The 15,658-nt window shown below is 37.8% G+C and overlaps 1 protein-coding gene across 1 annotated transcript in view; it reads left to right on the top strand.

The window, feature by feature from the left end:
• Positions 1-226: 226 nt before the first annotated feature.
• The window catches only part of LOC107086094 (suppressor of tumorigenicity 14 protein homolog), a 34,610-nt gene continuing 19,178 nt past the window's right edge, over positions 227-15,658 (top strand). Inside the window, exons 1-6 of the mRNA XM_015376850.1 lie at positions 227-434; positions 12,757-12,904; positions 13,440-13,597; positions 14,381-14,451; positions 14,638-14,810; positions 15,499-15,534. Coding sequence (XP_015232336.1) covers positions 414-434; positions 12,757-12,904; positions 13,440-13,597; positions 14,381-14,451; positions 14,638-14,810; positions 15,499-15,534 — 607 coding nt within the window. The 5' untranslated portion in view covers positions 227-413. The remainder of the gene's footprint in view (positions 435-12,756; positions 12,905-13,439; positions 13,598-14,380; positions 14,452-14,637; positions 14,811-15,498; positions 15,535-15,658) is intronic.

Genomic DNA, 15,658 nt, shown 5'->3' with positions numbered 1-15,658 from the left:
AGAGAGAGAGAGAGAGAGAGAGAGAGAGAGAGAGAGAAATATTATCTAGCTTAAAAGTACTTGTTATAGAAGACTGATTAAAATCTTAATCACACAATTCTCACATCAATGTCATCCACTGCATTATTACGATTCTGATCCATTTGCACTGAGTTGAATTTAGACAGGCAGGGATTTCTGGTGGCCAGGTACACGGCAGGTGTTGTGGGCGGGGCTTATGCTCAAGGCGTGTGAGCAACAGGTTTTTCTTCTGGCGGCTTCAAGCTCTCTGTTCGCTAGGAAAAGATTGTGATAAACCTCCGAAGGACTACGTTTTGTTTTGTTTGTTTTTTAATGACTGCAGTGTTGGTTTAAGGTAGAAGACAAGCTGCAGAGTTTTTCCTGTTGGATTCAGGTTCCGCCTGTCTGTTGAAATGAGCTCTGCCAGATATCACGTAAGTGGAGACTTTTTTTCCTTTACTTTAGCCAGGTAGCCTGTTGGGATGAAATATATAACAAGAGAGACCTGGACAATAACTTTGAAACACGTTTAAATATCTGTTTGCTCCGCGCTGGTTGGTTTTCAGAGGAAACGAGTCTGAAATATTTATTCTGTAGCAGTTTGTAGCTGCAGTTTTTTGTCACTGCTGAACTTCCGGTATTCCACCTGGAACCTCACCTATCCTTCCATAAACACACTGGATCTCTTCTTACAAGGACGACAGTCTGAAAGTTAACTTTTTTTAATTATTTCCTTATAAAGCCAGATGAAATTTAACTTTTGGCTTAAGATTGATTGGTCTCTATCAATATAATTGGTTATATCCAAATTTGTGTCAGATCTGTAATTGTGAGTTTTAATCATAATGACCTATTTTTAATTAAAGTATTAAGAGACATTATGCCCTCTTGGTAATGGCATTTGCTTTCTGAATTTTGAGAGATTTCCAATGTTGTTTAGTGAATACACGCACAAACAAAATAAATATATGCATAATCTGACTTAATTATCAAGCAACATTTTCCTTATTTGAAGAGTACTCTTTTTTTTTTTTTTTCTTTTCTTCCTGTGCTCTGTTCCCATCTATTGCACAGCCTGTGTGGCAGCAGCCAGTTTACTATATATTTTTTCTCTTTTTGGTTCTGTAAAGGCGCCTCACTTGTTATTAGGATTTCTAACCAATATATATTAAAGGCACCGATCTACATGTCTCTAAGAAAAAGTATCTGTCTCCTTTTGAGGCTGCATCAACCGTATAAATCCCACCCCAAACACACACACACACACACACACCGACCCTTGTGTGACATGAGTCACAAACTGCTGGTTATAGCAGGTCACTAACATTCTGAGAAGGCGGTACGTTCCCGGGGTTCAAATCTTTTAGCAGGCCGCTTTGGGTCCCTGAACCTGAGAACATTCACATGATGATGCACAGCAGCCATCATTGATTTAAATTTAGGAGACACATTTAATTTGAATGTACAAAAATTTGCTAGTAAAGATTGTTATTTATTCATTTACTTAGAAAAGCACCCTTTTAAATCAGAAAACATCAAAGCACTTTGCACTACATTCATTCACCAATTCCCACACAAATTCACACACTAATGGTGTCAAGCAACACTGCAGCTTCCCTGTGGTACATCAGATATTTTGTTATAAATACGAGTTAACGGGATCTTTTCTTTACAGATTAATTCTATTTTCAATGACGAACAAACGAAACATGGAAGCCACTTTTTTATTTTTAATCAAACAAACACCTTCCTACTACAAAGTTGCTTACATGGGACACTGTAGGGCGTGTACAGGCAGAGTTGAATTCAACTCTTTCTTAGAAACCCCAATGAGCCTCTAGGAAGCCACTATACAAGCAAGGAATGTGTTGTTGTTATTGTTCTTCCACAAAGTGTCCCGGTGTGGTGTCAGTAGCAAAACTGCAAAGGAGTCACACATTACAAAGGCACAGTAATGGCCTCAGTATAAAGCCTTTTATAGCTCAGAATTTAAACAGGCATTGTTCCTGTTTAAATTCTAGGTTAAGTTTTGCCCACTTAACCTAGTGGCCAATCTGTTCAGGGACATGCATAGATTATGTGTATTCTCCCCTTATAATTCGTTTCATGAGAAACTCTTGAATAAGAAGAGGGTAGAAGAACATATAAACATCCAGAGTTACCTGTGTTAAGTTTAGGAAATCATTAAGGTTTTGGGTGAGTGCTGTTGAAATCAAAGGGTGGGGCAACATTTAGCTGACAGCTCCATGCAAACAGTTCAAACAGGAGAATGATTAAACAGTTTAAAAGCAAATTAAACTCGGTTTAACTGGTCTCTCACAATGAGTACTGTTATCTATGGTCCAGTTTCACAGAAAAAACAAAGCTGATTTCGTAAAGGGCCTCTAGTACTGTAGATCATTGAGGTGAGACCTTGTCCTTTCTTGTGCCTTGCTGACTACAAAAACTAAGGTGAATATGTTACTACATTTACATCTCTCACCTATTATATTCATAAAAAAAGAAGGTAGCTACAATAATTAATTGTTAAACACTATCATCATATATCTAATCATATTTTCTGTTCTTGTCTGAAAACGAAATTAATTTCAATACAGGTACTATTTTGTTCTTATCAAACACTGAATAGATCTGAACTGAGGAAAAAGTAAGGACACCTTTACTTCCTAATAGCTTGGGTGACCTCCTTTGGCTGGCATATCATGAGTGAGAAGCCTCCTCTTGTAACCATCTAAGAGTCCTTGATTTTCACCTTGAAGTGTTTGAGTGATTTCTTGCACGTGCAGAATGTTTCATGTCTCTCCTTGGCTTTTCGTCACTCCGTGGCCCAACCCCAAACCGCTCCCTATCCACTGCCTCATGTAGTATCGCTCCGAATGAAGTCACACTCACAGTTGTTAGGTTGCCTGGATTGAAGGGGGGGGGGGTAAATGAGAATTGGATGACCCCTTACCTCCACTGGATATGAAAATAAGTTGTTGCTATGGCAACACAGTGACANTCTAAGAAAAAGTATTTGTCTCCTTTTGAGGCTGCATCAACCGTATAAATCCCACCCCAAACACACACACACACAGCGACCCTTGTGTGACATGAGTCACAAACTGCTGGTTATAGCAGGTCACTAACATTCTGAGAAGGCGGTACGTTCCCGGGGTTCAAATCTTTTAGCAGGCCGCTTTCGGTCCCTGAACCTGAGAACATTCACATGATGATGCACAGCAGCCATCATTGATTTAAATTTAGGAGACACATTTAATTTGAATGTACAAAAATTTGCTAGTAAAGACTGTTATTTATTCATTTACTTAGAAAAGCACCCTTTTAAATCAGAAAACATCAAAGCACTTTGCACTACATTCATTCACCAATTCCCACACAAATTCACACACTAATGGTGTCAAGCAACACTGCAGCTTCCCTGTGGTACATCAGATATTTTGTTATAAATACGAGTTAACGGGATCTTTTCTTTACAGATTAATTCTATTTTCAATGACGAACAAACGAAACATGGAAGCCACTTTTTTATTTTTAATCAAACAAACACCTTCCTACTACAAAGTTGCTTACATGGGACACTGTAGGGCGTGTACAGGCAGAGTTGAATTCAACTCTTTCTTAGAAACCCCAATGAGCCTCTAGGAAGCCACTATACAAGCAAGGAATGTGTTGTTGTTATTGTTCTTCCACAAAGTGTCCCGGTGTGGTGTCAGTAGCAAAACTGCAAAGGAGTCACACATTACAAAGGCACAGTAATGGCCTCAGTATAAAGCCTTTTATAGCTCAGAATTTAAACAGGCATTGTTCCTGTTTAAATTCTAGGTTAAGTTTTGCCCACTTAACCTAGTGGCCAATCTGTTCAGGGACATGCATAGATTATGTGTATTCTCCCCTTATAATTCGTTTCATGAGAAACTCTTGAATAAGAAGAGGGTAGAAGAACATATAAACATCCAGAGTTACCTGTGTTAAGTTTAGGAAATCATTAAGGTTTTGGGTGAGTGCTGTTGAAATCAAAGGGTGGGGCAACATTTAGCTGACAGCTCCATGCAAACAGTTCAAACAGGAGAATGATTAAACAGTTTAAAAGCAAATTAAACTCGGTTTAACTGGTCTCTCACAATGAGTACTGTTATCTATGGTCCAGTTTCACAGAAAAAACAAAGCTGATTTCGTAAAGGGCCTCTAGTACTGTAGATCATTGAGGTGAGACCTTGTCCTTTCTTGTGCCTTGCTGACTACAAAAACTAAGGTGAATATGTTACTACATTTACATCTCTCACCTATTATATTCATAAAAAAAGAAGGTAGCTACAATAATTAATTGTTAAACACTATCATCATATATCTAATCATATTTTCTGTTCTTGTCTGAAAACTAAATTAATTTCAATACAGGTACTATTTTGTTCTTATCAAACACTGAATAGATCTGAACTGAGGAAAAAGTAAGGACACCTTTACTTCCTAATAGCTTGGGTGACCTCCTTTGGCTGGCATATCATGAGTGAGAAGCCTCCTCTTGTAACCATCTAAGAGTCCTTGATTTTCACCTTGAAGTGTTTGAGTGATTTCTTGCACGTGCAGAATGTTTCATGTCTCTCCTTGGCTTTTCGTCACTCCGTGGCCCAACCCCAAACCGCTCCCTATCCACTGCCTCTTCTATGTAGTATCACTCCCAATGAAGTCACACTCACAGTTGTTAGGTTGCCTGGATTGAAGGGGGGGGGGGTAAATGAGAATTGGATGACCCCTTACCTCCACTGGATATGAAAATAAGTTGTTGCTATGGCAACACAGTGACATCCCATGTGCATGGCTAAAGCTATGTGGTGCAGGATGACATGTAATCAAACATTTGCCTCTTTCTTAAAAATAATTCTAATCAGTCAAATGAAAATATTTCAAAGATGACCTTCCCTTTTGGAATTAATATCGTCTTGTTTACCTGTCTTGTGTGTCCGTGTGAAAAAATGCAGCAAACCAGGTGAACTTAGATCTGAATGCCTCCTCTGAAATTCTTTTGCAGTTACAGTTGCTGTCAAATTCCAGCGAGTCTGAGTGAAGCAGACCCTCTATTTAAGGGCTGGATGGTCCACTTGTTTTACCCACTACATTGTTTGGGACTGCCCTTGTAGGGGTGGAGCCTCTGCAGTAACACTCAAATTAGAAGTTAATGCTTGGGAGTTTAGGGGACGGTTTGGGATTGGACCCAGGAGTTCTCAATTTTTAATTCTTTGCCAGCCCATTAGCTGATACACTGGTATATTTTGGATCGTCATTCTCTTAAATTTCTTTAGGTAAACACTATTAAGATACGTGTTGCATGGTATGATGTTTAACTGGCCTTGTTAAACTGTAGCAAAAGGATTCCCAGATTGTGAAACATCCCCATGCTTCACAGTTGGAGTGGCTTTTATGTAAATTTATTTTATTTTTTGTGTGTCTAGAAAACTGTTATTTGGTTAAAACAAACCTGTCATCCACTCTGATGCCCAAAGAATTCAGTCTTTGTCAGTGTTTTCTCTAGTGATCTTCAGTATGGACTTTATTTTATTTATTTATTTGAGAAAAAAAAATCTCTTTTAAACTTCCATTCACCAGAAGTCAATCTACAGCTCCTCTCAGATATGAAAGGATGCACTTAGATGGTAGAGGCACTTTCTCATCAACTGTGGCAAGCCTGCTGTGACATCTTTGCATTTTTTACATCTTTACATCTTTGAAGTGAATGGTGTTTGAAGCGCACCTTTTCAATGTGCGGCTGATTTCAAATTATTTCAAGAACCTCTTAAATCTCATGACCAGGCTTTTAAGCTGCTGCAACGTCCTTCTAAGGGCCTCAGTATGGTCCTACAATATCACCCTGCTGTTTACTGGCTCCAACAGTCAAGTTCACACACACTGCTAAATGTCTTAGTTTTAAAAAGGGCTAAGCCTTGTTCAGAATGCAGATTCTTGATGTTTTTACCCTCTAACTAATGTGAAAAGTGTTGTTGAAACCAGCTAGGGAGCTATGGGATGTCCTAATTTATTCCTCAGTGGAGTCAGAAGTTGTTTTAATTACTAGGTATGTTTTTTGACAGTTTTGATTTTCAGCCTGTACAAAAATGTGTTAATATTATCAATATGTTTGAATGTGTAAGGTAATTCTAATTCTTTAACTTGACTTTGCTTTTTATGAGAAATTAAACCAAACTCAAGAATAAATCACACAAATTTAATGTCATGTATTTTACATAAGAGGCATGCCTCTGCTTTGTGTATTCAGTAGATAGCAGTCATTTGTGGTGTTTCAAAATCTGTATACGAGCTGAATAAGATTTCAGTTGATTTGGATTAGAATACTCCCAGGAACCAGCTGTGATGAAAGACTTGGTTGTGAAATAAATGTAGAACAACTAGTATTGTCACTTGGTTGTATTTAGTTGACATAGTTTGGAGCCGCTGCATTTTAACAACTGCTAGTAAAGCCGAGAGCTTTTTTTCTTTCATACATTTTAAATCTTTGCAAAGTACTGAACTGATTTTAGGGCTGATGGATTTTACTTCCATACCATTTATACTCAAATAAAAATATAAAAAAAAATGCTTGCAGAACTAGCACTTTTGTAAAATAGGGCAGAATCTGCCTAACTGGAATACATAGAAATGGCAAGTCTGAGACCTCAACAAATTATTTACTACTTCTCTCTTTTGTCTGTAGGGGAAATAATAAAACCTTTCGTCAGTTATTGGAAGTTGGATAACATAGCAGGTTAGGTCAGGTGAATAAATCAAAGCTTCAGTTCCAAGAAATCAATGTGGTTCAATTGTCAAATGCTGCAATCACTATCGAAGAAGGCGTTAATCTTTAAAACGGATCTGGAGATTTTTCAGCCCCAAAGGTTGCTAAAAAATATGCCTCAGGTACATTTAGACAAACTACTTCTAAACACTCGGTGACTGTTATGTACTTAGGCCAGAAAATAGTACTAAAAAAATCCTTAAATTTTGACATTGCTGAACATTAAAAAGAAGATTCCATTTGTGATAAATATATACAAGTTTCATTGTCTCAACTCCTCTTTTTGTCATATATCAATAGGATTATTCTGACACTTGGTGTCCCTTAGCATTTTTGGCAGCTTTATACTTGTATTTTGTCTTTGGCAGTGAGATACCTTAAAACAGCCTTATTAAATTACAAAAATACAAAAAAAGCACAGAGGGAGCAACATATCCTGTCTTTTAATGAGAGTTATACATCTCTGTATATTGGAAATCATAAGTGTTTATGGCAGATTATATACAGAAATCAAACTACCAAAGTGTTAAGTTCTGAAAAATGTTAAAATTCTTCCCTCTCTGCGATGGAAGATGTCTGAGCTGATGGATGTCAGATAAGCAGTGGGTTGTGAAGCTGACTTAATGTTTTTGTTCTTAGGAGGGTCAGGGGTTATCAGAAATAATTAAAATGTTAGTTACAATGATTTGTATTGTTAGTAGTAGTTACATTACAGTACACACTTTTAATCCATGACACTTATCAAGGTATGATAGAATGTTTCCAGTGATACAGATGAAATACATTAAAACATATAGTATCACACCTCAGCGATGTTGGGAATTGACTTTAAAAAAAATATTTTGTTGATGTTGGTGTCTTCTTCATTTAAAGGGCACTTACAAACATGTTCCTTAAAAGTGCAGCACTGCAAGAACAATAGAGGTGACATGCAATAATCGCAGTAGAAATGCAAATGGCTACACATCGTTTAATAAGGGATTAAATAAATAGAAAAAAAATATGATAGAAGTATGTATTGCTGAGAAACAGGAGTGTGGGAGCTTAAATTGAGAAGAAAAGGAAAATCATGATTTTACCCTAAGGCAAACACTATGTTTAAGTATTGGCATGTCATATATGAGAGATCTATAGGAGAATGTCTAAATCTCACTCACAAGTCAAAGCAACTATTTCCCCCCTTTTTTTTGCAGTCTTACCATCTTGTCAGACTGGTTAGACCACAGAGGAACAAGGAAATGAAAACTAGTTTCATGCACTCATGCTGTGGTATCTTCTTAAGTAAAACTTTTAGGCGACACTTCTCAAAGTTTACATCAGAGATAGTAAGTCTATGAATTAGAGTAGAGTGGGATATGATAAGGTGTGTATATAATGGTAAAATTAGACCCTGATCAGGATGATTGATGGAGAAGAACGTTTGGGAACTTGCTGACGCCCTATCTAATAATTTACCTCATTCTGGGCCTTGATTGCTGTTACAGATTGCAATTTGAGAGCATGTGTAGTAGTGTGAACTGGGCAGGGATGGGCCTTAATTGCCGTGAGTTATCATCCAGACTCAATTAATTGAGCCCCCGTCTTATCAAGCAACAGATCTGACACATTTATTTAATATTCAAGAGAATCTCCATGTGGCACTCTGGGGTCTTCACTCATTTTTCATTCATTGTGTGTGTGTGTGTGTTTTTTTTTTTCTCCTTATACCTACTTAAGAGATCAACCACAAACTTATTTCTTGAAGTGCTTTTTAAAGCCACTGCTTGTATTTTTCCAAAGCTCTTCACTCATCCCCTAGTTTCTGAACGAATGTAAAGCACGTTGCCAGGGAGTTTTTAGGGTTTTATAAGCTTGATTTACACTTGATGTGTCCCCGAGGTCCTGAAAGCCAAATTACATAATTTAAGATTCTGCCTGAAGTTCTGTAAGAATACCTGCACCTTTTACTTAGGAAAATTATAACAGCTCCTGTCTGCAATACTTCACAAAAATATGCCTTGTCTTGTTTTAGCCAATAGATATCACTATAATTAACAGGCTTTGAAAATCTATTGGAAACAAATTACTATTGCCTTCCTCATGCATTGTTGCAAGCTTGCAGTTTCTGCTATACATGACACCCTGAAGCTGGCCAGAATATTAGCTACAAGTGGAGAAGTCTAATGGAGGGTAAAAGCTGTAGACGCTCTCATTCTCAGGAAGGGAGGTACTTGTGTCAAACATAATGAAGCCTTTAGGCATATCAGTGTTTCAGAACAGATTCTGAGAAAATGTGTCCTGCCAAAGCTTGTCCCTGCACATTTGTCCAAACTGTCGCATTTCTTTCAACTGCCATACTGGAACGACAGAGGCTCAGCCCTAAGCTGCCTGCATCATCAACAGGACATATTAACTCTTCAAGTTTTTTTAACACGGACATCCTAATGACAAGGTCCTGTTACCAGCTTCGTCTTCAAGGTGTGCTTTCCTGGAGTGCAGTTTTAAACGACACTGTGATGCAATCAACCAAGGAGCATATTAATCAGCTGGCAGCTTATTCAGATAATAAACAGTTAAGCACTGAAATAAACATCTTTTCTTGGCCATACTGCATTTGATGGTAAATCCCCTCTCACACCATGACAATTTAGACCAGCGTATGCCTGACGCACAAAAAAAGCTGGCAAAAACGCTGGTATGCATTGGATAAGTTATGGGAAGGTTTTGTATAAGTCATGAGCACGCTGAAGAATGCTGAAAAATGCTGGCACACATCGACATATGGCAAGTACGCCAGCGTATGCCATACATCAGTAGTAGTTACCGGTAAGTTATCTGATCGTTGACATACATTAAGTGTAAGTTACTCATAAGTCATGGTGTCTACATGGTCCAAAACCTATGAGTAACTTGTGTGTAACTTATCAAGAACTCATTTTCAACGTACATCAACGTATCTGACGTGTTCCAGACGACCACTTAACGTGATTCACGTGATCAAACAGCAGCCAGTTTAATATCACAATCAAAGACATCTTTTTATGCAGACCAGGCACCTCCGGGCACATCGCTGCTCCCTTTAGGACAGTGGCTTGTGGATCAATTCATGGGCATAACGCTGCCATGTGTTATGCATAAGTTAGGCTTTCAGTGGACGTAAGTTCTGGACGCATCATGAAATCACTATGTATATGCCCAAAATTGAAAAAATACAAGCAACGTTAGCATATGCCAGCGTCAGTGTTGGGTAAGTTACTTTAAAAATGTAATCCGTTACAGTTACAAGTTACCTTGTTTAAAATGTAATTGTAGTGTAACTTTTTCGATTACTTTAAAAAAGTAATGTAACTAATTACTTTTGATTACTTTTTGATTACTTTAAGGTTTTAATGAGTATTGACCCATGTTCAACATTTAATTTTTGAGAACTGAATGTGAACCTTAAAAAAGCACTAAGCTGAGAGGGAACTGCTGACAGGCAATCACAGGATGTCCACAAGAAGAGGTGCCAGCACCAGGCATGTAAGATTTTCTCAGACTCCTCTCATCGGGCCATACACTTTTCTGTTCCTCCCCCAGGCTCTACCATTTACGCAGTTTGCAGACTAACACAAGCAGGTTCAGAAACCACTTCCTTCCTACAGCGGTCACCTTTAGGCTTGTCCCGATCCGATCCACGTATCGGATCGGACGCCGATATTGGCAAAAAAATGCGTATCGGCACAGCATGTAAAAATGCCGATCCAGACTGCCGATCCAGTTTTTAAAAAAAAAATCCGGTCCGTATTTTACAGTTTGCCGATTGAAACAATCCATTCCACTATTTTGCACCAGTGTTCCCCAAATCCGGTCCGCATTTTCCAGAACACCTTCAACACACCCACAGGTCTTTTTGGGTCTGTCTCCCGGCCTAACCATTAAAACAGGTGAATTGGAAGATAGCGGGGAAAATGTCAGCCGTGTGGGATTATTTTATCCTGCACGATGTGTAGATGGAGACTAGGTGTGGAGGAGATTGGGGAGTATAAGGCATTTTTGTGTAATAGTTCACTATTATTTGCACTGATTTTTTTTTTTAAGCAGTGTCTTTTTTCAAGAGTAGAGTCCTGATTCTAAGTTAATAGACTATTTTCCACTCTTGTCTGTTTTGCATTTTTATTAAAACTTACAGTAATACTTGCACCTTTAACTGTTTACGGTTTTACTGTTCACTGTGCAATTTCAGATTGCTATTCATAATTTTGTCCAGTTTGTGTTTATCTCTTAATAAACAGATAAGTTTGTTGTTACCAATCATTGTATTTTATTCAATCTCACCTAATTCAGCTGGCTAGATGTTATCAAGAGTACTAAAACCCTTTTCAACATGAGTCTTACAACTAAGGCTAAATACTTTAACTTAAACTTAAATACATGCTCGGATAGGTTGGTATGGGCCAATATCGGTATCGGATCGGAAGTGCAAAAACCTGGATCGGGACATCTCTAGTCACCTTATTAAACTCTAATTTCGCTCCTTGCATACTGCAGGAGGGAAATTAGTGATACACCTGAATGTGAGTTCTCAGGTTGGTGTTGGATGTCCTGGACGGTTACAACAGTTTTTTATTTATTTTTTTATTTTTTTTATTGCAAAGCAGACATCTGTACACTTATTTTTTTAATCTGAGGATTCAACAAGTTTCATAATCTCTGAAGATAAGGCCACGGTGTGGAAGGGACAGTTGGCTGCTCTTCTCGCTCTGCTCCTGTCTCCTCCTCCATCCTGTGTGTGTGGCTCTGTGTGTGTCATTCTTTGAGTTCCACTACCGTGCGCATGCGCATGTTTTGGGAGATACACACAGAAGAGGCAGAATAGAGGCTCATGCATGACTGTCCAACGAATAACTGTGTTCTTTCAAAATAGAAAACCTGGTTTCATTTCTTAGTTATGCCCTGGATTTTTTTAGCGTTTGTGGACGCTACGTCGCTACTTGATGAAAGCAGTAACGTCACTACAGGAAAATTACTTGATAAATAAAGCAGCGACGCTACGGTCAAGCTACTGGAACATGTAGTTAATAAACACTGTAACGAATTACAGTTACTCTTTTTTTTGTAATTAATTTACATAACATCGTTACATGTAATCGTTACTCCCCAACACTGGCCAGCGTTTTAGGAGATTCTGGGACGTCGGGCTGTCTAAATCAGCAAAGTGTAACAGGGCCCTCAGTGTTATGAGTATGAAAGAAATTGTGTTGCTGAATAGTTTTGCAATAGAAAGATTCTTAACCATTAAATGAAAATACGTAATTTCATGTACATAATAAGCAGTAGGCGGTAGACATTGGCAGCTCGGGCGCATAAAATGCGTTCCTCATCTTTGCTGTCATACCACCTACTGTACTTGGCTTAACCAAAACGGCAGCAGATTATTTGGCATTGTGAGGGATGTTTTGTTCTAATCAACAGACTTTTCACGTCAGGACTTGAGGAGGGGGATAACTTTTCAGAAATAAAACTAACATATTATTGTTTAGATAATGTTCTTACAATATTTCTGTATTTTTGTCCAGCAGGGAAATCCAAGCTCATGTTGGTTGTATTAAGTGATGTATTTGGAGTAGGTGTTCACCTGTCTATTAAAATTGGCAGAAATGTTCCTTGTTTCTTGAGATAAGGCTGTGCAGTGCATTGAGAGTCACATTTCCTCACTATCAGATATGTAGCGTAAGAAAAAAACCCATTTTCATGTAGTTTAGCTCATTTAATACATTAATGCTCAACTTTTCACATTGGTAAATATGGTTTGGGGTGATTGTATCATATCAGAAAACGCAATTAACAGATACATTATCAATTTCAACAGCCCTAAAAAGCTGAGAGATGTTTATGGATATTGATATGTTCAATAACTGACTAGATGCTGGTATACTTATTCACTATAATTATTGGTGTGTATGTATACAGCTTATACTTAGTCCTTTTTTTTTTTTTCTCCACAGGGCCAAATTGGCCAGCAAGAGCAGATGGTGTTCCTAACCAGCAAGGAGAAGAAGGCATCGTCAAGGAGGACTGGCATCCTGATCGGCAGCATTGTGGGACTCTTTGTCCTCTTGGCTGTTGTAGGATTCCTCATTTGGTTCTTTGTCTGTAAGTAATGATGGTTTATTTCCTAATGTATTAAATGGAGGAGACACAGGGATGGTTACTTTGGGCACTTGACAGCAAATATTTTTAATTGAAGTGACAGATTAATGTATTTGAATTGATAGAGTTCTTTCGTGCTAAATAGGCACAACACCTCACAATGGAAAGTGAGTCATTTACATTGCTGTGAAGGCAAAGTTCTTTGATGTATGAGTGTATAAGAGTGGCTTGGACTTTAACTTCTAATTATTTAGCCCATTTGACATCTCTGACGTTGCCTTTCAATAATCTAGAGGAGAAAGTGTCACCAGCTGTGGCACTCTTCTTGTCTTTTAAACAGTGGCTGATTATAAAGGCCTCTGAAATCTCCATAAACATAATCTTGATTCAAGAGGCTGTTTTAATTTCCATGAGAGCCAAACTGTCTCCAAAACAAGCGATCGTACTGTAAAACCAAGGGACATTTTTTTTTAAAGTTTTCCCTTCATCCTAAAGCATTATGTTGATCAAATAACTTACTGTGTTTTTCTTCTCTCAGTTAAAGAGGATAGTGATTCCACTGTAAGCAAGCACGTAAAACCATTAGTGAAGCTTTTCAGTGGTCATATGAAGATTGATGGTGTGGATTATGACCAACAGCTGGAGGATACGTCTAGCAGCGAATTCAAGGCTTTGGCTAAAAAAATGGAGACACTCGTAAGTATAGTATCCCAGATGTCTTCAATTTTAATCTGTTCTATACATTGCTGCCACTTTCATGTAAGTAAACAATCATGGAATAGTACAAAGTAGATGTAGTTTATGTCTTATAACTAGGGGGTGCTGAGGTTTCTTATTTTGCACAGAAAATCGTCTTTGCAATTTCGGCACAGGTATAGAGTGAAATAAGTTCAGTGGAAAAAAAACGCTTGACTCCGAATAAAACTAGAATGACCCAGCTTTATACCAACATTTAAACACTCCATAGACACGAATCTGAAAGAGTGAAGTGTGTCTTGAAAAACTACAAAAAACAATTCCTAACCTGATTTGATTTGTTTTAACTGTTGTGTTGTTTTTGAGTTTTATATCGTTTGTGCACATGAACTGAAAAGTTTGTATGCGTCTGAACCTATTTAAATTCCTAAATATCAGATATTATATATATATATTTTTTTTTTATTGTACTTTCATAAATTCATTATATTTGTATTGGCTTTCGAACACACATTTATAAGTACCCAAAGTTAAGCATAAAGCGTTATTTACAAATACAAAAAAATACAAATCCAGCTTTACGGACACACCGATACTTTAAATCAGCACAAAATCTTATTTATGAATGAAAAAAAAAAAAAATTAAAATAAATGTGGCTGTAAAGACACAAATCTACTTTAAAACAAAAATTATCTCCATATAAGCGTGGGACCATTCTGGATATTAAAAAGGTGTACAAGAAATTTAGAAATAAGCCATAACCTTTTTGTTTGTTACCACAGCTGGGTGAATACTACCAGAATGGTCCAATCCTTAGCAAGTTTTACACAGGATCTGCAGTCACTGCCTTCAGGTAAGAAGTTCCTAAGAATTAGATATATTGCATTTTTATCGTGTAAAAGGAGGTCAAACAATTTCTTATAAATCATAAATCCTTGTATTGTGCACAATATTAGCCCCTTCTCCTTGTAAGAATACAAAAAAATAAAAAAAATTAAAAAATCTGTCATTTTTTCCCCTTTTAATCTCTAAACTACAGTGAGGGAGTTATTGCCTATTACTGGTCCCAGTTTGATATTCCAGTCACCAGCCTGGAGCTCGTGCCAGATGTATCTGAGGAGCGGGTTTTGGATGTCTTGGAAAACAGCATTAAGATGCAAAGCCTAGAGAGAAACAGTAATGAAATCAGGGTGACCGAAATCACTGCTTCACGTAAGTATGATTAGAATTAAGTGTTTAGGTTAAAGTTTCTATGTTAGCCTTAACTGGCTTAAGTTTATTACATTGAACAGTCCGGAAATTTAACATGTTTTGGATGAAATATTTAAATAAGGTCTTTGTCACGCTCCATGAGCACTGCTTTCCTTTCTACTCTCCATATCATAGTGGAATGCTCTTAGTTGTGTTTATAGGACAATAACAGATATGACAGATCTCCATCCTCTTGTGCTGCATAAGAGATTACACACTTTATGTTGTTTGGATCCCTTGATAATATTAGTCAGGCTCCAGGCCTTAGAGCAATGAGAAACATTTTTCTTCCTTCTGTCTCCTCAGCACTTGTCCAGCATTTCTTGATGTCCTGGCAATAAGCCGATCACTAGGCCTTGTGACTCTGCGGTTTTTTGGTCCACTTTAAAATAATTTTGTTGGTGCATTTTTGATGGTGCTGTCCCTGATAGTTGGAAAAAGATCTATGAGTTGCTGTTGTACAGGAAGGTGACATGAAGCAGAAAGTGCTACGCACCATCACTAGCTCTATTAACTGCAGGGAAATGGAACTGAAAATGTGCGACCCCTATATTTTAGGCTCTTAAATTAAATTCTATCAGCTTCACAATTTTTGTGAACCTTTCTCCTGAATCTTTCCTCTAACCCTATCCCGTGTCTCTGTCTCCAGTAACAGATTATCGTATGGCCAGGACACCCACAGAAGGTGAGTGCAGTATGTCCAGTTTCAATCACCCGCTGGTGTCATTTTACGGTTGGCTAGATGCTCACCCCCCTGCCAGTCTGCAACTATTACCCCGTTTACACTACCCTTAAAAAACTGAGCCGAG

This window comes from Cyprinodon variegatus, unplaced genomic scaffold, assembly GCF_000732505.1.
Source record: "Cyprinodon variegatus isolate N-32 unplaced genomic scaffold, C_variegatus-1.0 Scaffold143, whole genome shotgun sequence".
NCBI classification, from domain to species: domain Eukaryota; kingdom Metazoa; phylum Chordata; class Actinopteri; order Cyprinodontiformes; family Cyprinodontidae; genus Cyprinodon; species Cyprinodon variegatus.
Note: the sequence above shows the minus strand (reverse complement) of the source record. Positions and strands in the feature narration are given on the sequence as shown.